Source organism: Ctenopharyngodon idella, chromosome 18 (genome assembly GCF_019924925.1).
Source record: "Ctenopharyngodon idella isolate HZGC_01 chromosome 18, HZGC01, whole genome shotgun sequence".
Lineage (NCBI taxonomy): Eukaryota > Metazoa > Chordata > Actinopteri > Cypriniformes > Xenocyprididae > Ctenopharyngodon > Ctenopharyngodon idella.
Genome location: NC_067237.1, coordinates 13,680,894 through 13,701,936, shown reverse-complemented (window position 1 = coordinate 13,701,936; position 21,043 = coordinate 13,680,894). Strand labels below are relative to the sequence as shown.

The following is a 21,043-nucleotide window of genomic DNA, read 5'->3' as shown; positions in this document are numbered from 1 at the left end:
CTGGATTTGCTCCAGAATGATTTTGTGATCTGACACTGACCTCCGTTTAGCTCATGGCAGCGTTTCCATTAGCGTGATGCGTTCAACAGCTGATCTCTACGACTGACTCATCAAAATAAAACCAGCAGGAAATCTGTGAGAATAATCTGATGGAATACTGGGATTGTTTACCATGATGGGAGAGTGTGTGTGTGTGTGTGTGTGTGTCAGGATTATGTTAACTGTGCGGTACGGCCGTGTTTTTGTCATTAAACACTAAGTGGATCTGTTCTGGAACATCGCTCGTGTATATTTAAACTCTGAACACACAAACACCACAATCTAAACATCACAACTCATGAATCGATTAATCGCTACTCGTGTATAATGTTTACATTTTACTCCAGAGTACTTCAAAGAATACCATGAACAACAACAAGATAATGCTATAATTATTTTTTTCCCTCGAAATTCAACAACAAAAAAGGTTTATATATTAAACACTAAATATATATATATATATATATATATATATATTAAAATAATTATAAATAAATATATAAAAAATTAATATATATATATATATATATATATATAAATAATTATAATTATAAGAAAATAGTTACAATAATTATTTATAATTATTAATTTCAACAACAAAAAAGATATATATATATATGCATTAAATATAAATAAACATACACAATATATTAAACATATATTAAAATATATAAAATATTAAAAAATATTAAAATATATATGTATATATATTAAAATAATTATAAATATCTAAAAATTATAATCATTATTTATAATTAATTTTATAATTTCAACAACAAAAAAGATTTATATATTAAACACTATATTATATATATATATATATATATATATATATATATATATATATATATATATAAATATATAATATAGTGTTTAATATATAAATCTATTATAATCATTATTTATAATTATAAAATTAATAATTATAAATAATGATTATAATTTTTATATATTTATAATTATTTATATATATATATATATATATATATATTATAAAAAAATAATTATAATAATTAGTATTTAATTTAGCATTTAAAGTATTTAATTTATTAAACTTTATTTGTAATTTGATGGACACAAACCCAAAGATCAGATTATTCACAATATTATAATGAATTATAAGAATGATACGTCTGACATCACATTATAAAACAGGTATTTCTGGCTCTAATCTCTAAGCCACATTCAAAGCTGCTTTAAAATATTATTGCATTTTATATATATGTTATGTCATATTGCCTAGAAGATACAACACACACACACACACACACACACACACACACACACACACACACACACACACACACACACACACTATTCAGAAGTGGGCTGCTTTAGACTTTGAACTCTAACACTAATTCTAATGTCCTGTCATTTCTGCATAATTCCACTAGTTTTAATGGACAGGAACATCAGGACTTATAGAACGAACAAATAAGCCTGTTAAAATAAGCCAAATGAATCAGTGAACCTGTGAAACACTTTCTCATGGTGTCAGTGTGTAATGAGAGTCAGAGCTCGAACGGTGAGAGGATTATTCAACAACAACCTCACACACTGCCAAACGACACACACACACAGAAATACATAGATTTCTCTCCGTCTCACAGCAGAGGTGCCAAGACAGAGTCGATTGGCTGTTTTTAGTCTGTATCAACTGAATGCAGTCAGCTGATATTTAAATATATGTACTTGTTGGCTTATACTAAAACAAAGATAGCGTTTTTTTACATGCAAACCAAGAGAGAGAGAGAGAATCAGACCAATAATGTTGGGAAAATCAAGGGTCAATTCAACACTGGATTTGCACAAAAGATTAACATGACGGCACATGCTAGTTGATGAGTTGAATCAACTCCACAGCAACTACATAAATTTATCCACTAACCATTCAGAAACGTCTAAAAGTTGTAACTTCTTCCTGAGTCTCTCCATCAGTGTCGACTCCGGTTTGAACAATGTAAGGCTGAACACCGTCGTCATTTTGGCTGCGTGAGATTCTCCAGCTTTGTTGTTGAGCGACCGAAGCGCGAGCTGTTAAAGCTCCGCCCTCTTCTGGAAAGGGGGCGGGAGCAGCAGCTCATTTGCATTTAAAGGGACACACACAAAAACGGTGTGTTTTTGCTCACACCCAAATAGGAGCAAATTTGACAAGCTATAATAAATGATCTGTGGGGTATTTTGAGCTGAAACTTCACAGACACATTCTGGAGACACCAGAGACTTATATTACATCTTGTAAAAGGGGCATTATAGGTCCCCTTTAAACAATTAAAATTGTCAATAGACAAATAAATACATATTTTCATTTTAATTGAGGTCTGACTTGTCACAACAAATCTGATCTCCAGATAAATACATCTTGGAGATGTAAGATATAAGTTAGGATACGCCATTAAAATGGCATGAAAAAATAAAATATTTGATTAAAGTTGATCTGGTGTTCAATCTCAACCTAAGGTCGGTGTGATTTCAACCTGCACAAGACCTGAAATACAAATCACAAGTGAAGGCTTGCCTCATGAATATTAAGCAGTAGCATGAATGGATGGCCCAGTAAAGTTCCCAGCAAAGTATGCATGGCCTAATTAATATTCATGAGCTGAGACATCATGTAATGATGTCACACTCTCCACTTCAAAACTAGTTCTGGTGCCACTGACACACACACACACACACACACACACACACACACACACACACGGCATCCTGTGTTTCTCTCAGTCTAGTGAGTGACACAAGATGACAACATTGATTTTCCTCTTTCTCCGACAGAAACAGCCTGAGATGACTCAGATCCAAGGGATTTTCCCAAAGAAATCCTGCTTCTAGATCACAACGAATCAAACGCTTCCGATCATGACATTTAACTAAGAATGACCTACACACACTCCTGCTGCGCTTTGAGATCCTGCTGCAGATTGAAGCTTTTATCCAAAGAGACTCACGACACATGTATTACAGTGACGTCCACCTGCAGCGAGTGTGTGTGTGTGTGTGTGTGTGTTACAATAAAAGTGACTGTCTGCCCTGTTTATTCCTCAGCACTGCACTACATTTCTTCAAAATAATGAATGAATGAATAAATAAATCTGTATTTTCCTGCTCTCATCAAGGTTTTCTTTCATTTTCATTCCCTCCTCGTTACATCATGCTCAACCATGCGGCCTCATTACAGGGAGCGAGTCACATGACCTGATTTAAGCAGCATGTCCATAATTATCATCAGCCCCTGCATTTAAATCATTGATGCCCAACACAATCACAGGAATCATGAGGGCATTCATGCGTTTTCATGTGTGACATATAAACTCAGGCTTATCTGAGGGTTTACTCGTGTTTCTTATTTATGGGATGAACTGAGACTGTTCCAAACCCTACCTAGACAGCAGTGTAAGACATCACAGGTGTGTTCTCACCGTGAAGCCTGCTCTAAAAGTCATGAAATGGAAGTTTCACTAGTCTTTTCTTCTCTATTGTGCCGTATATGCGAGTGAAATGGCTTCACAAACAAGAACAAATGTAGGGTGGGGCTTGATTTTGTCTGTGGGGAATTGATTGGATGGTTGTGGTTTGCTATTGGTGGATCTCATGTGAGTGACAGGTTGCCCCGCCCTCATCATCAGAGAAGAGAAGAGATGCTGCAAGTTATTCTGATTCAAGATTACGAGGAACATTAATTTAAAACAATAATGATGAAATATCCAACACTGCAATATTCCATTAAAAAATAAGAATGGTCAGTTTAGATTTCATGGTGACTGTGAGTCAGTTTTTGTTTGGCCAAAGCCAGCATCTAATGATAAGTAATAAATATAAACAGCCTCATCCCTCTGAAGAGGCGTTACATAAATTAATTTCATGAGTGAATAACTCATAATTAAAAACAAATTCTCCACAGCTTTCCATTCCTTTCCCAGCATGCACTGGTGCCAGGAATGACTTGTGATGGTCAGAAGCTTGTATGCAGATTAACATTAGTATTGTGGTAGAGATAGACTGAATGCTATCTTTCCATTATTTTCAGCAGAGCTCCCACGGGACGAGGTCAGAGGTCGCGTGCACTGTAATTAGTGACGTGCGGGCGGGTCACATGCAGCTAAACGCCTCATCATTTAAACAGAAACCACCCAATGACACGAAGCAAATGAAACAGTGTCGAGTGTTGTGTCCAACAGTCTCACACACATTTAGAAAAGCCGAAGGCACAGCCCTGACCTTTGACCTCATCTAAGGCTGTTTTCACATTGTTTGGAACAAATCACCCACAAATCACCTGAGATGTATTGTCATGTGACTAATGACTCTGGAGCTTCAGGAAAATGATGTCATGACAACACTGATTGGCTGATGGCGTCGCAAGAACACACACAGTCTCAGAGCTTCACTAGTTATGTCAAAAAAGCATATAATACAAATATATATATATATATATATATATATATATATATATATATATATATATATATTATTTGCTTGTCCTAATCTCACTAATTTTTCCTTATATTTCTTCAAAGCAGCATCTCTTTAATTTTTTCCACAAAATTAAAGCGGAAATGACCCAAACATTACCTGCTAGGAATCTGTGTTAATGTCCCAGAAATAGGGCACTTATCAGCTACGATCCCGCGATTCTGTGACTGTCCCAAAAGCTTAGAGGCAGAAAGCTTTTGTTTTGGCTAATCCATCATTATGAATATTAAAGCTGAGCTCCACTATGTGTGTGTGTGCATGATCCACTTTTGTTTGCAATTCATTTGTACCTCCAAAGTACGATCCGTCCGACAGCTTGGTCTCCTTGTTCCCTTTGGTGAGGACGCTCACGACGCCATGCTGGATGAAGTACATCTTCTTCCCGATGGTTCCTTCTCGTATGATGTAATCTCCCGGCTGGAAGACCTCGAAGCGAAGTTTGGTGAGCATCGACGTCACGAAATTCGGATCTGCGTTGGCGAACAGCGGCATAGACGCCACCAGCTTTCGACAGTTGAAGTTTATGATCTCCTAAACACATTATAGGCAGATTGATCAAATAACAAGCTGATATCATTACATTTACTATACTAAACACTGCGACAAATGAGTATTCAGTGCATACAGAAAATGCACACTAATGAATAGTAGTATAGCAGCATGTGTGTGTGTTTATGGGTGAGAGCAGGTTTATCCAGCATGCATCTGTGTGTCCTCACCTCTCTCAGTGGCTCATTCAGTTCTCCCAGAATGCTCTCTTCATCAAACATCTTCCCCTGGTATCTGTGCTCATAGTAATCGTGGATCCGCTGTCTCATGTCCGCGGGCAGCTTATGGAACGACATGTACTGCTCCACCTGCTTGTACTGCAGACAGACAGAGACAGACAAGCATTATTGTGGGTTTTGTCATGCAGTCAGTGTTTAACATGTTAAAGAGAATTTCTTGCTGATGTAACAACACTGATTTTAAGGCATGCTTTTGATTTGATTTTTCCTAGATTGTGCTGGTTGACAAGTTTTAGGTTAATTAATTTATGCATATTATTTACCAATACATGATATAACATTATATAATTAATCACAGTTTAAATATAATATAATATAATATAATATAATATAATACTATTTTTTCTTGTGGACTATATATAAACTTCGGTTTATTAAACTATAGCTCTTTAAAGATGGTATTAAATAAAAAGCAACATGCAGTTTTTATGATTCCTCTTGCTACTGTTTAAAGTTGCCATTTAAATGTTACATTTTAAATGATTTATTTTGATTTATTAAATTATTATTTTATTACATTTAACTACATTTTAAAACATGCTTGTATAAATAAACTATTAAATATGCCTATTTATTTGTAATAAATACATTTTAAACATTAATTTAAATTGAGTTTTTTTTTTAATTACGTTTTTTAAAAATGTATTGGCTCTCATAGTTCTCTACAGATGACATCATCTGCATACACGTTATAACAATGAGACAAACCTTCCACTGTGTGTGTGTGTGTGTGTGTGTGTGTGTGTGCTGTTCTGCATGTCGTCAGGACAGTTCTGACAGGACAGAGCAAAAGATCAAAGGTTTGTAGAATACAGAGCAACAGTGCTGAGATCTTTACTGACCTTCTCTCTCTCTCTCTCACACACACACACACACACACACACACACACACACACACACAAACACTTCTGCTGAATGACAATTATGCATCAGTTTAATATGCAGAGCTATAATCCACATGAGCATCTGTGAGTCTAGCAGACATGCACACGGACACATAGATATGATAATAGATATGACAGATAGATATCACAGTTCTTTTCCATTCTCATCTGATACTGTACGAAGGTGAGTTTTCACTGGAGATGCTCAAACATTGTCAGCTGCTGCCATAAAACACTGCAGACGCTAATATCCTCTGAACGCCACTATAAGAGAGACAGAGAGCAGTTTCCTCCGAGTCTAATGAGACTGATCAACAACCATCAACTGCCTGTGGCACTGCCTGAGAGAAAACACACACACACACACACACACACACACACACACACACACCCTCTTTATTTCTGCAGCATCATGCTGAGTAGCAGCTCCGCCCACAACTCAATCTCATTGGCCCAAAATGCTGTTCCTCGTAACTGTACATTATACAACACATATTCTGATTGGCTGATTGTGTCAGACCAATAGCCCGTCACTAAAACTGAACACATTTGAGTAACTTAAACAGTGTTATTAATTCTAACATCATTTACAGATACAAAACTGTATTATTTTCTTTCTTCTTTTCTTGGAACACAAACAATCTTCAGAAGAATGCTTACCACTGGAGCCATGGACGTGAATGAGATTGAGCTACAGAACGGTGCTCTTATTGAAGATTGACAGATGTGGGTGCCGTGAACGGTTGTTGTGCATTTGGCAGATGCTTTTATTTCATTGCACTGAATATGGCATGCCGTTTTAACATTTAATCCTTAACATTTACTAGTATCTATTTTCATGCTACTAGTACTTATTTTTAGATACTAGTATCTATTCCTTTAGATACTAGTACTTATTCATTAGCTACTAGTGCATATTCTTTAGGTACTAGTGCTTATTCTTTAGGTATGTACTTATTCTTTAGGTACTAGTGCTTATTCTAGGTACTAGTGCTTATTCTTTAGGCACCAGTGCTTATTCTTTAGGTACTAGTGCTTATTCTTTAGGTACTAGTGTTTATTCTTTAGGTACTAGTGCTTATTCTTTAGGTATGTACTTATTCTTTAGGTACTAGTGCTTATTCTTTAGGTATGTACTTATTCTTTAGGTACTAGTGCTTATTCTTTAGGCACCAGTGCTTATTCTTTAGGCACCAGTGCTTATTCTTTAGGTACTAGTGCTTATTCTTTAGGCACCAGTGCTTATTCTTTAGGCACCAGTGCTTATTCTTTAGGTACTAGTGCTTATTCTTTAGGCACCAGTGCTTATTCTTTAGGCACCAGTGCTTATTCTTTAGGTACTAGTGCTTATTCTTTAGGCACCAGTGCTTATTCTTTAGGCACCAGTGCTTATTCTTTAGGTACTAGTGCTTATTCTTTAGGCACCAGTGCTTATTCTTTAGGCACCAGTGCTTATTCTTTAGGTACTAGTGCTTATTCTTTAGGCACCAGTGCTTATTCTTTAGGTACTAGTACTTATTCTGTAGGTACTAGTGCTTATTCTTTAGGTACGAGCGCTTATTCTTTAGGTACTAGTGCTTGTTCTTTAGGTACTAGTACTTATTCTTTAGGTGTACTTATTCTTTAGGTACTAGTGCTTATTCTTTAGGTACTAGCGCTTATTCTTTAGGTATTAGTGCTTATTCTTTAGGTACTAGTACATATTCTTTAGGTACTAGTGCTTATTCTTTAGGTACTAGTGCTTATTCTTAAGGTACTAGTACTTATTCTTTAGGTACTAGTACTTATTCTTTAGGTGTACTTATTCTTTAGGTACTAGCACTTATTCTTTAGGTACTAGTGCTTATTCTTTAGGTACTAGTGCTTATTCTTTAGGTATTAGTGCTTATTCTTTAGGTACTAGTACATATTCTTTAGGTGTACTTATTATTAAGGTACTAGTGCTTATTCTTTAGGTACTAGTGCTTATTCTTTAGGTACTAGTACTTATTCTTAAGGTACTAGTGCTTATTCTTTAGGTACTAGTACTTATTCTTTAGGTACTAGTACTTATTCTTTAGGTACTAGCACTTATTCTTTAGGTACTAGTGCTTATTCTTTAGGTACTAGTGCTTATTCTTTAGGTATTAGTGCTTATTCTTTAGGTACTAGTACATATTCTTTAGGTGTACTTATTATTAAGGTACTAGTGCTTATTCTTTAGGTACTAGTGCTTATTCTTTAGGTACTAGTACTTATTCTTTAGGTACTAGTACTTATTCTTTGGGTAGTGCTTATTCTTTAGGTACTAGTACTTATTCTTAGGGTAGTGTTTATTGTTTAGGTATTAGTACTTATTCTTTAGATACTAGTACTTATTTTGATAGTGACTAGTAACTATTCTATTGTTACTAGTAATACATTTAAAATTTTTGCCATTGACTTCAATGGGATCTGTCATTCAACTGTCAACTATTAATACATACTAGGCACTATTGGAATAAGTACTAGCATCTAATAAATAAGAACTAGTAACTAATAAATAACTACTAGTGCCTAATGGAATAGATACTAGTATCTAAAAAATAAGTACTAGTAGCATGAAATTAGATACTAGTATGTTTTAAGGATTAAATGTTAAAACAGCTTGCCATACTCTACAGGAAAGTATAGAAAAGAGCTGCAGAAAGATTCTTCAAAATTTACTTTTACAGAAAATAATGCCAGTATATGTGTTTGGAGCAACATGAGAGTGAGTAAACTCTCAGCAGAAACACTGATGCTGTCCGTCTCCTGTAGTGCTCCAGCCTTCATACTCAATGAAGAACTCTCATCCTGAATGAAAAACACACCAGCCCTCCACGCTCATGTGCGCATCCCAATGAAGCTGTTCCATCGACTGTGACGGCTCACCTACAAACCACACACACACACTGACCTCTCGAGTGTGTGTTGGTTTTTAATCAGGCTCTGTCCACTGATCATATTCAGCACACACACACACACACACACACACACACACACACACACACACACACACACACGCAGGAGCTGAGCAGAGGCTCAAGGAGACATCTGTGGCTTCAGAGGAGCTCCGTATGTGTCACAAAATGACATGGAGAACATGTTTTCAACCACAAACACACACAAAAGAAGACACAAAATTTGGGTAAATAGATCTATTTGCTATTTTTTTCTGATAAAAATTGCAATTGCGATTTCAAATACAATAAAAAAGCATAATGTTTGCTGTGCTTGTTTGTAAGACTGCACAATTTGGTCAAAAACTGATTAAATATCAATATTACTATATAATATTAATACTTGTTGTTACTAAATAAAATAAACAATGTAAGAAATTACTATAACATTTCATTGTAAAATAAAAAAAAGAGTATTTAGGAAAAATAATGTAATAATAATTTTATTTTGCAGAGGTATACAGGTTGGACAAAAAAAAAAACTGAGATTATATATCAATATGAGTATAAAATAATAATAATAATTATAATTAAATAAATAAAAATCTTAAACAATATAAAGAAATATTACTATTGTTAACAGTTCACTGTAAAATAAAGAGTACTTAAGAAAAATAAATAATAATAATAATAATAATAATAATAATAATAATTTTATTTTGCAGAGGTGCACAATTTGGACAAAGATTATGTGAGTAATGGTAATAATAATAACAATAAATAAAATATTAAACAAAATAAGAATTATTACTATTGTAGCATTTCACCGTAAAATAAAAAATATATAAATATGAGTATAATTTGGCCAAAAACTGTGATTAAATATCATATCATATGTGATTGGTCATAGATTGTGTGATTATATATTAATATGACTATACTGTATAAATAATAATAATAATAGTAATATTTTAATATTAAAAAAAGATAATAATAATAATATTTTTATTTTGCGGGGTTGGCCAAAAGTGATCATATATTAATGTGACTATAATAATAATAATAAATTATTATTATCACTTAATAAAAATATTAAACAATATAAGAAATTTTACTATTGTAACATTTTGCTGTAAAATAAAAAGTATTCATGAAAAGTAATAAAACAGTCTTAATTTTATTTTGCAGAGGTGCACAATGTGAACAAAGATTATTTGATCTGTAAAATAAAAAATTGAGTATTTAAGATAAATACTAAAAATAATAATCATTTTCTTATGTAATGTCTGTCGAAAATGATGTGATTATATATCAGTATGACTATAATAATAATAATAACAATAATAATTTTATTTTACACTTCAACTTTAAAATTTCAATAATTCATTTCCTCATATATTTAATTCAATGTCAGCCGTTGTGACTTGATGATCACATTAAGCAATTTTTGTGAAGGACCAGAAGAACACAGGTATCTAAAGAAGATTATAAACTTTAATAAACTTTAATATAAACTCTCACTTCAGTCAAACTCTCTGTGATGTGCTGATTAACCACATCTGTTTCTGCATCTGTTCTAACAGCAGCAGACCACAGGAAGTGAATTTCACCTTCAGGAAGTGATGTAACACCAGCCCCCAGATGACACAAAACGCTCCATGCTCACATAATGACACATAAAATCACCTGATTTTACACACACACACACACACACACACACACACACACACACACACACACACACACACACACACACACACAGCTGAATGATTTACTGGCATCACGAGCAGCTCTCAGGTAAAAGTTGCTCTTCCTGAGGGAAGCAGACATCATCTGTCAGTTACAGTCAATTCACAAATCAATCCAGCTCCTCTGAGACACACACACACACACACACACACACACACACACACACACACACTAACAGCGCATCCGTTCAGCCTCTTTCTGTCTCCCTAACACTACATGCAAATTTTCTTTCCAAATAAACATGAATAATTTATGTCCCAAAAGAGATGTCAGCGCTTAATTATAATTTCTAAACATTTACTTTGCCTTCTGCCTCTATTCCTCTCTGTGTTCGAGGAGTTTCAGCCAAATCCCGGGCTAATCACGGCCTGGAACATTTGCTCTCATACTGAAGAGAAAAATACTGCAGACCACAACATCTCTTCACAGAACGATCGCTGCTAATTTTAGCAAACTATTTATGTGGCCAATATATTTAAATACAAATCAATCAAATTTTGCTCAGTTACACAGAGGAACGGAAACTCTAGGACTGAGACGTCACAGAAACTTCTTTAAACCCTTAAAAACATGTGATTTTCTTTGAAATAACCAGCACTGATGAATCTTTCATTAAGTCCAGAAACATGTGCTGAGAAAATAAAGAAGGTCAGTGTTGGTTTTATCCCCCGATAGAACATGATTTAAGACACACACAAAATAAACGCTATGATTTTAATTTAATTGTGAATTTTCTGATAAAAGTTGGCTGCTTTGTTGATGATTTTATATCAATTTGGCTATAAAATAATAATAATAATAATAATAATAATAATAATAATTTTATTATGATTCATATCACTAAATAAAAATATTTAAAAATATGTAAGAATTATTGTAGAATTGTAGCATTTCACTACAAAATAAAAAATAGTGTTTTTAAGAAAAAAAATTCGTAAGGTTGCACAATTTGGATAAAAATGATTTTATTATGATGGATAAAAGTGATTTTATATAATATAATAATAATATGAATATAATAATAATAATAATAATAATAAATAAAATATTCAAAAATATAAGAATAAATAAAATATTAAACAATATAAGAACTATTACTATTGAAGCATTTCACTGCAAAATAAAAGAGAAAACAAATAGAGTTTTTAAGAAAAATAAATAGAAATATTTTCTTTTGCAGGGCTGCACACTTTAGACAAAATGGAGATTTTTCCAGTCTGAATATAATAATAATATTTTCTATTATGAGTTTTATCACTAAATAAAAAAATTTAAAAAATATAAGAAATATTATTATTAATATTACTACACAATTTGGACAAAAATTGAGATTTTTTTAACCAGTATGAATATAATAATAATAATAATAATAATAATAATAATAATTTTATTATAAATTATTATCATTAAATAAAAAAAAATAGAAGAATTATTACTATTGTAGCATTTTACTGCAAAAATAAAAGTTTTTAAGGAAAATAAATACAAATATTTGTGATTTTATACCAGTATGAATATAATAATAATAATAATAATAATAAATTAATAAATAAATAAAATATTAAACAATATAAGAACTATTACTATTGTAGCATTTCACTGCAAAATAAAAAAAATATATAAATATGAGTATAAAAATAGTAATAATAACAATCATCCTCTTTTATTTTGCAGGGTTTGCCAAAAATGATGTGATTAAATATCAGTATGACTATATAAGAATTCATATTAAGTCCAGAAACAATTTTGATTTCATCCCCTGATACAATCAAAACTGCTTCTGTTGTGATGCTCTCTTCATAAACAGGCCATCCCAGCAGCCTCCAGCGGTATCCATGGCTACAGCAGGTTACCGTGTGAACGGGATCAAGGGGAATTGAGGAATTTGCATGACAGACTGTGACTGGTCTGTATAGAGTCCAGCGCGCATGAAAGATCTGCGTCTTCCTTCAGAAGACTCTTGTGTTCAGGTAAACGTGTGTTTGACTTTGATTTCTCCACTTCTGTCCTGAATGAGCTGAATTTCAACAAGAGCAAATCCTGTTTTTCATTATTATGAGACATTTAAATGCAGAACAAAGCCCTGGGCTGCTGCAGGATTCACAAAGGTCTCTCAAAGGTCGGGCTTAATTTAGGTCGCAGTGACCCACAAACTGAGACTCCTGCCTGATAAATGACCATCAACCGGCCTGGAGAATATCTCATGATGAAACTACAGTGTTTCCCCTCTTCTTATTTCAATTTAAGTTAAAGTTTTAGCAATTTTCTTGCATGTTTTTTTCATGTATATTAGTTATTATTTAAAATAAATAAATAAATAAATAAATAAATAAATAAATAAATAAATGTATTTTCTCAGTCTTAGTTTTAGTTACTTTAGTACTTTAAGTTAAAATTTTATTTTATTTTATTTATTTCCATTTTTATTTGAAATTTAATAATTTTGCTGTGTTTTTGTCATGTTTATTAGTCTTTTAATTAGAATAATTTATAAATCTCAGTCTCAGTTTTAGTCATTTTAGTACTATACAAAAATAATAAATGTGTCCTTGGCAACTAGCTGAAAGTTTTTTATTTTATTTTATTTTATTTCAGTTAGCATTAATTTTACTTTATTTATTTCCATTTTTATTTGAAATTTAGTTAAGGTTTTAGCAGTTTTGTTGGGTATTTTTGTCACGTTTATTAGTTTTTTAATTAGAATAATTTATAAATCTTTATTTCAATTTTAGTTTTAGTTATTTTAGTACTTTAAGTTAAACTATATGAAAATAAATGTTTCCTTGGCAACTAGCTAAAAGTTTTATGTTTTATTTTATTTCATTTATTTCCATTTTTATTTACATTTTAGCTCTTTTTTGTTTGTTTTTTTGTGTGTTTTTGTCATTTTTATTAGTTTTTTTAATTAAATACATTTTTATTTCAGTCTCAGTTTTAGTTACTTTAGTACTTTAAGATAAACTATACAAAAATAATAAATGTTTCCTTGGCAACTAGCTGAAAGTTTTATATTTTATTTTATTTTGTTTCAGTTAGCGTCAATTTTTATTTATTTATTTCCATTTTTATTTAAATTTGAGCTCTTTTTTGTATTTTTTTGTGTGTTTTTGTCATTTTTATTAGCTTTTTTAATTAAATACATTTTTTTTTTATTTCAGTCTCAGTTTTAGTTACTTTAGTACTTTAAGTTAAACTATAAAAAAATATATATTTGTTGCATTTGCAACTAGCTGAAATAAAAGTTTCAGTTTATTTTATTTCAAGTAATGTTTTTATTCAAGTAAGTTTTAATGGTTTTAGTTTCAGTTTAGTTTTAGTTAACGATAATAACCCTGTAAAAGATGCTTGAAAAGCGCCACATCTGTCATAGATCTATTCCTACTGATGTCATTACCGCATCTGCAACGCAAGCAGCAAAGATTCTCATAAAGTTCCTCCAAAGAAGCCCACGCATGGCTTAACATGAAAGCTGTGACTGCGGTGAAGCAGCAGCGGGGGTCTTCGGAGAGCGCAGGGACTGATTTCAGAGGAGGAAAGTCGAGTTCGGCAGCAGAATAAATGAGATTAGAGCCATCGGGTTGACTGGGGATAAAATAACCTCTGAGAGCTGCCAAGACTGGTCACACTGACGCATCTCTGTTCCTGCCGTCTCTAGTGCTGAACCTGAGACTCTTTCTCTCACACAAACTCGAGGCGTCAGAACATCAGGACTGCAGAATATAATCAGCTTTAAAGTTTTCATTTATCAGCCCCCAAGGAAATGCACATAATTGCCAAGTGTTAATTAAAGATTTGGAGCGAATGGGCAGGGAGGCGAAGCAGCACCTCGTTCTTGTTCACGACGTTTGGGGCCGACGTGTCAAAACACGCTGCTTATGAATAAATATACACACACCAAAGTCTCTTTCAGTGGGATTTCATCAAACTGGTCAAAGACCTTAATGTATACAAAAAGTACATTGAAAATCTGGAATTGAAAAATTATTAGAAAAGATCAAAAAAGATTGTCTTTTCTTCTCTATTGTGTCGTATATTAGAGTGAAACGCCTTCTCAAACAAGAACAAATGTAGGGCGGGGCTTGATTTTGTCTGTGGGGAATTGATTGGATGGTTGTGATGTGGATGAATTACTTGAATAAAATAAAAACAAAAACAAGAACCCTCAATTTTGATTTCAAGTCAAGATCTGAAGTCTGTGAGGTAAAACATGAGCTGACTGGTGAGAATCAACCAATCTGCTGTTTTACTCCCACCAGAGGCGTCGCTACTGGGTCACGAGCAGCAGTGAAATATTATTGACAAATCCTTGTCTGATTGTGGAGACTGTCAGATACCGACTTGATAATAATTATCCCTGAATCTGAAAATATTTCAGCAATCATGTGTGTTTAATCATGTGTGTTTAGAATCAGAACTTGCGATTCGCAAATGAATCACTTTTGGTCAAATGGGTTTGCAAAAAGATCTGGAACAGTTTGCGATTCAGTCTGATTCATTCGGATAGTTCACTCACACACTGAATCGTTTGCAAAGGTTTAATGGGATGTTTTATAAGACAGCAAACATCCACTCTAAAAAATGCTGGGTTAAAAATAACCCAAGTTGGGTTAAAAAATGAATAAACCCAGCGATTGGGTTGTTTTAACCCAGCAGTTGGGCTAAATGTTTGACCCAACCTGCTGGGTAGTTTTATTTGACTCAACTATTGTCGGTATTGCTTGATAAAATGAACCCAAATATTTTGGAAATGAACATTTATTAATACATTTAATAAATAATAATTAAATAATAAACATTTATTAAATTGATTATTAATAAATGTTCACCTTTTGATTATTATTGTTGCTTCTAGTAATTATGTCTGATTTTTAATTTCCAACATATTTTGGGTTCATTTTAAGCCAGACATATAGTCAGTTTTATACAATAGTTGAGTTAAATAAAACTACCCAGCATAGTCAAAGATTTATCCCAACCACTGGGTTAAAACAATCCAATTGCTGAGTTAAAACAACCCAATTGCTGGGTTAAAACAACCCAATTGCTGGGTCAAAACAACCCGATAGCTGGGTCAAAACAACCCGATCGCTGGGTCAAAACAACCCGATCACTGGGTCAAAACAACCCGAACGCTGGGTCAAAACAACCCGACCGCTGGGTCAAAACAACCCGATCGCTGGGTTAAAACAACTCGATCGCTGGGTCATAAACAACTCGACAGTTGGGTTAAAACAACTCGACAGCTGGGTCAAAACAACCCGACCGCTGGGTCAAAACAACCCGAATGCTGGGTTAGAACAACCCGATCCCTGGGTTAAAACAATCCAATCGCTGGGTTAAAACAACCCAATTGCTGGGTTAAAACAACCCAATCGCTGGGTCAAAACAACCCGACCACTGGGTCAAAACAACCCGATCGCTGGGTTAAAACAACTCGATCGCTGGGTCATAAACAACTCGACAGTTGGGTTAAAACAACTCGACAGCTGGGTCAAAACAACCCGACCGCTGGGTCAAAACAACCCGATCCCTGGGTTAAAACAACCCAATCGCTGGGTCAAAACAACCCAACTGTTGGGTCAAAACAACCCGATCGCTGGGTCAAAACAACCCGATCGCTGAGTTAAACAAATAATTGTTATCATATTATTTTAATTTCATTATCATAATCATAAACACACTGTTTTGTAGCACAAATAGTTTTACCGTTTACTGCACTTTGTTATTCTTCTACTTATTTATTTATAGCATATTTTTGCATATTTATTTTGCTGAAATATTGCAGTTTAATTACTTTTTAATTCAGTTGCATAAATGATGATGCTTTAATACTGACACCCTCATTGTTTTGTGCGATATAAATATTGCTCAGAGTTTTTAATCACACATTATAATCTCATATTAAATAAATCACATTATTTAATTCGCCCACTTAAAAAGCTTCAAATGTAAGTAGCTTGAAGTTTAGCTGACTTCTTTTCCAAACGGGTAAGTTGACTTTAAAACAGGAGTAGTTTCAGGACAGTTGGGAAGTATTTTCTCTATTATCAGGCTTTGCCGTCTCTTTCTCTCCCACGCCATTTCAAGGTGAGAAGTCTTTGATTTGAGATGATAACGTATGAAGCGTTTGCCTCGGGCTCAACCCCTACCAGCGATCTCACGGCTAATCCTGCCTCCACGCTCAAGAGCATGTGTGAGTCAACTAGATTAGATGCGATAGAATTAATTCTCATTAACTTAAGCAATTATAAAACATGTCATGACTGCTCCGTAATGCTCTTACGCCGGCCTGGTGAACAGGATTACCCGAGATATCCAAACACTTACTTATTCGACGCGTTTAGAGCAAGGATGCCTCTGCTGCTACTCTTCAGCATGCGATTCTCTTTGTGCCAAATGTGTCTCGGCACATACGGACAGAGACAGACGGTGTGAGGATGTCAACAGGGAAATCGGACAGTGTTTCCCAACCTCACACGTTCATATTGTAGGTCAGCAGAGACACAGCGAGGAAGGGTGTGAGAGAATCTCGTGGACGCCAGTGGGCTTCCGGGACGTGTTCAGATGTGATTATAAGCACGTGCGAAAGCTTGAAAGGTGCGAATACAGATTCTTCTCAGCGATTATGCTGTTAAATCTAATCGGTGTTTCGATGTGACTGTCCGTGGCTGCGTCCCAACTCACACGCTGAAAGAACATCATATGCTGGTGATGCATGTTTAAGATTAAACAAAACAATAGTGCTTTTGTTGTCTCATGCTTGATGGATTTGTTAATAATACAAGATGACTGATATAAAGCATCACTCCACACATACTCTTAAAGGGGACATATCATGAAAATTTGACTTTTTCCGTGTTTAAGTGCTATGATTGGGTCCCTGGTGCACCTACCAACCCAGAAAACGTGAAAAGGACAACCCAGTAACTTTGTTTTGGTAAGCCTTTCTCTGCAAGCCGCTCAGAATTCGCTCCCCTTGTGACGTAAGAAGGGGAGCTTATTATAATATTACCACTCCTTAATCTGCACGTTTCCACCTCACAGCGCCGCCATTTTGTTTTTGCAAGCGAAAACGGTGTACCGGTTTGAACAATGTAAGGCTGAACACCGTCGTCATTTTGGCTGCGTGAGATTCTCCAGCTTTGTTGTTGTTGAGCGACCGAAGCTCGAGCTGTTAAAGCTCCGCCCTCTTCTGGAAAGGGGGCCGGGAGCAGCAGCTCATTTGCATTTAAAGGGACACACACAAAAACGGCGTGTTTTTGCTCACACCCAAATAGGGGCAAATTTGACAAGCTATAATAAATGAGCTGTGGGGGATTTTGAGCTGAAACTTCACAGACACAGACACATATGTACAATAAATATGAGCTCCCTCGTTCTGATTCAAGCAAATAAATGTCACTTACAGTTTTTTTTACGATTGCTTACACACTAAAATTAAACTTTTCCCACAATTAGCAAAACCTTAAACTCAAGGAGCAAAACACAAGACTAGATCTGCACAACTGTAAGCACATTGTCAGCTTCACACTATTTGCAAAACACTAAACACACTTGTATACATCAGACACAGAAGTATATCATGATGTCACTTCCTTGCAATTCCAAAGCACTGACTGTCAAATTACCACACCTACGAGCCAATCTGTTAAACACAGCCATCAGGTGCGCAAACACATGATTGCTAAATTGTAGGCACACCAATCAGGTTTAAGCACTATAAAAATGCAGCAGGTAGGTTCACCTGCCTTCAACCAAAATGGAAGGAGTCAGAAGAAGAGTGAGGGTGAGAGGAGGAGTACACAGAGGAGGAGAAGGAGGAAGAGGAAGACCTGAAGCAGGAGGAGAACGTGCACAAAGAAGAAGAGGACCAAACTATCAAATGACATTCGTGCAACACTAGTGGACCATGTACAGTTAAAGTAATCAGCCGCTTATTGTATGCACCACATCAGCACTCGTGATACCCCTTTCTGTGACATTGTACAGTAAGTTACATGTATTATTCTCTACATAGGATTGAGGGTCGGGAACGACAAGGAGGAAGGGGGCCCATATTCATGCAAGAACAAGAGAGAGAGATAATAAACATGGTTTTGGCTAATAATGCTATCAGGCTCAGAAAACTACAAGCAAACATTATCGGTGACCATGTCCATCAGGTCTCTCAGTCAACACTGGCACGCATCCTGAAAAGACATCAGGTTCAAATGAAACAACTTTATCGAGTGCCTTTTGAGCGGAAGGTGGAGGTTTGTATTGTTCACTTTAGCACTGTGATGTTGCATACTCCACACATTACTTTTTTACATTGACTGTAATATACTAGACCTATCCTGAACTACACAATGTTGTCTTTCACTGTATTTCAGAGAGATTTGCAGATGGATGCTGAGGAAATCCTGCATGAATTCATATATATTGATGAGGCAGGGTTCAACCTCACAAAAGCAAGAAGGAGAGGCAGAAATATCATTGGCCACAGGGCAACGTGGGGGTAACATCACCCTTTGCCATTTCACAGCATGGGGTTCTCCTCCGTCATGCCAAAATGGGCCCTTACAACACACCTCACGTTCTCGCATTTTTGGACCGATTGCACCACATCGTCACAGCAGGTAATGAAATGCACCAGATACAATACACTGTCATCTGGGACAATGTGTCATTCCACCGCTCTGCTTTGGTCCAGAACTGGTTTCAACACCATCCACAGTTGACAGTACTATACCTTCCACCATACTCTCCGTTTCTAAACCCTATCGAAGAGTTTTTCTCTGCATGGCGGTGGAAGGTTTACGATCTCCAGCCCCAGGCTCAGGTACGCCTGTGACCAAGTCGACGCCGCAGCTGTGCAAGGATGGATTCGACATTCAAGACGGTTCTTCCCGCGTTGTCTTGCTAATGAGGATATTGCTTGTGATGTTGATGAAATTCTCTGGCCAGATCCAGCTAGGCGAAGAGATAACGTATAGTATGTTTACTGTAGTATTTTTTGTACAATATTGTCAGTTTTTTCAGATTATTTTTTATGTTTGTTGTTGCTGTAGTTATTTACTGTAATTGTAACCTGTACTGGATACAGTATTTTACGTTTGTCTGTTGTTTGCTGAGCTAACAGAGTTAGTAGCATGACAACTGGGACATGTTTTGTTGTTTTCTCCATGTTGACTGATTTGGGTATATGGAGAGAAATCAATGATATTTTCCTCAATCTGCAGCATTGGTCTTGTGTCGTGTTTGGTGAACTATTGTATAGTTGCACTTTCTCTGTGTACTTCATTTACAGTACTCTAATCACTGAGAATTAGACTTGCTAAAAGTGTTTTAGGTTAGCAACAGCAGTGTGTGACTGGTTCAAAAAGATTAAAGTCATATGAAATGTGTGTGTTTCGTATGGTAACAAAATATTGTTTTTATAAAGTTGTGTATAGTTTTGACAAAAGTGTTCCATTTTGCAAATGATCTGAAGTGTTGTGCTACTTTGGTGTAGGGTTGTGTTAATTGTGTGTGGTGTTTTGACAAACCGGGCCCTGTTTTCAAAATTGTGAAAAAACTGTAAACGATTCTGATCTTGCTACACGCTCTAAGAAAGAATTATTTTTCTTAGATGCCAATAAACAACCTTTGTTTTTAAAAGTGTGGTGGTACATTTTCATTTTTGTGAACTATTCCATCAATTTCCACTCTCTCAGTGTTCGATTGAGCCTGTGAAACTGATCAGCCTGTAACTCCAAATCACAGACCTACAGTATCTATTTCCGACATTCCTTCAGTTCCAGCCCTTCTCTCTCTCTTCCTTTATGAAGCTAATATTAGCCGGCGCTGACAGACATGGTCGCGGTACAATAGAACCCTCCATTCATGGCAGATTATAGCTGGCCATTCTCATGATAATTTCATCCGCCGTCTGTGCACACTGCAAATATTTGCCTCTTTCTATTCTTTTACATGGAGCAGTGCTTGTTCAAGAATTCTGGAGAGATCTGGAGATTTTAAAAGAGGTTTGTGAATCATTTCAACATATCTAATGTGTGTCACCTACAGTAGCTTGCATTCGGCTTTGAGTTTGCCAAACATCACAATGCAAATGCTTTTTTGACTTGCTTAAGGATAAATAAATAAGCAGTAAGACAAAAAATACTTATATTTAAGATACAGTCTATGAACACAATTCTTATTATCTTATGCAGTGTTGCATCTCAAGTAA

The 21,043-nt window shown here is 35.0% G+C and overlaps 1 protein-coding gene across 2 annotated transcripts in view; it reads right to left on the bottom strand.

Annotated features, from left to right (window-relative positions):
• Positions 1 to 21,043, bottom strand: part of LOC127500225 (potassium/sodium hyperpolarization-activated cyclic nucleotide-gated channel 4-like) — an 89,982-nt gene that overhangs the window by 8,342 nt on the left and 60,597 nt on the right. For both annotated transcript variants that reach the window (XM_051871209.1, XM_051871210.1), the window contains exons 5-6: positions 5,232 to 5,378; positions 4,803 to 5,043 (exon numbers count right to left, since the gene is read on the bottom strand). In XM_051871209.1, coding sequence (XP_051727169.1) covers positions 4,803 to 5,043; positions 5,232 to 5,378 — 388 coding nt within the window. The remainder of the gene's footprint in view (positions 1 to 4,802; positions 5,044 to 5,231; positions 5,379 to 21,043) is intronic.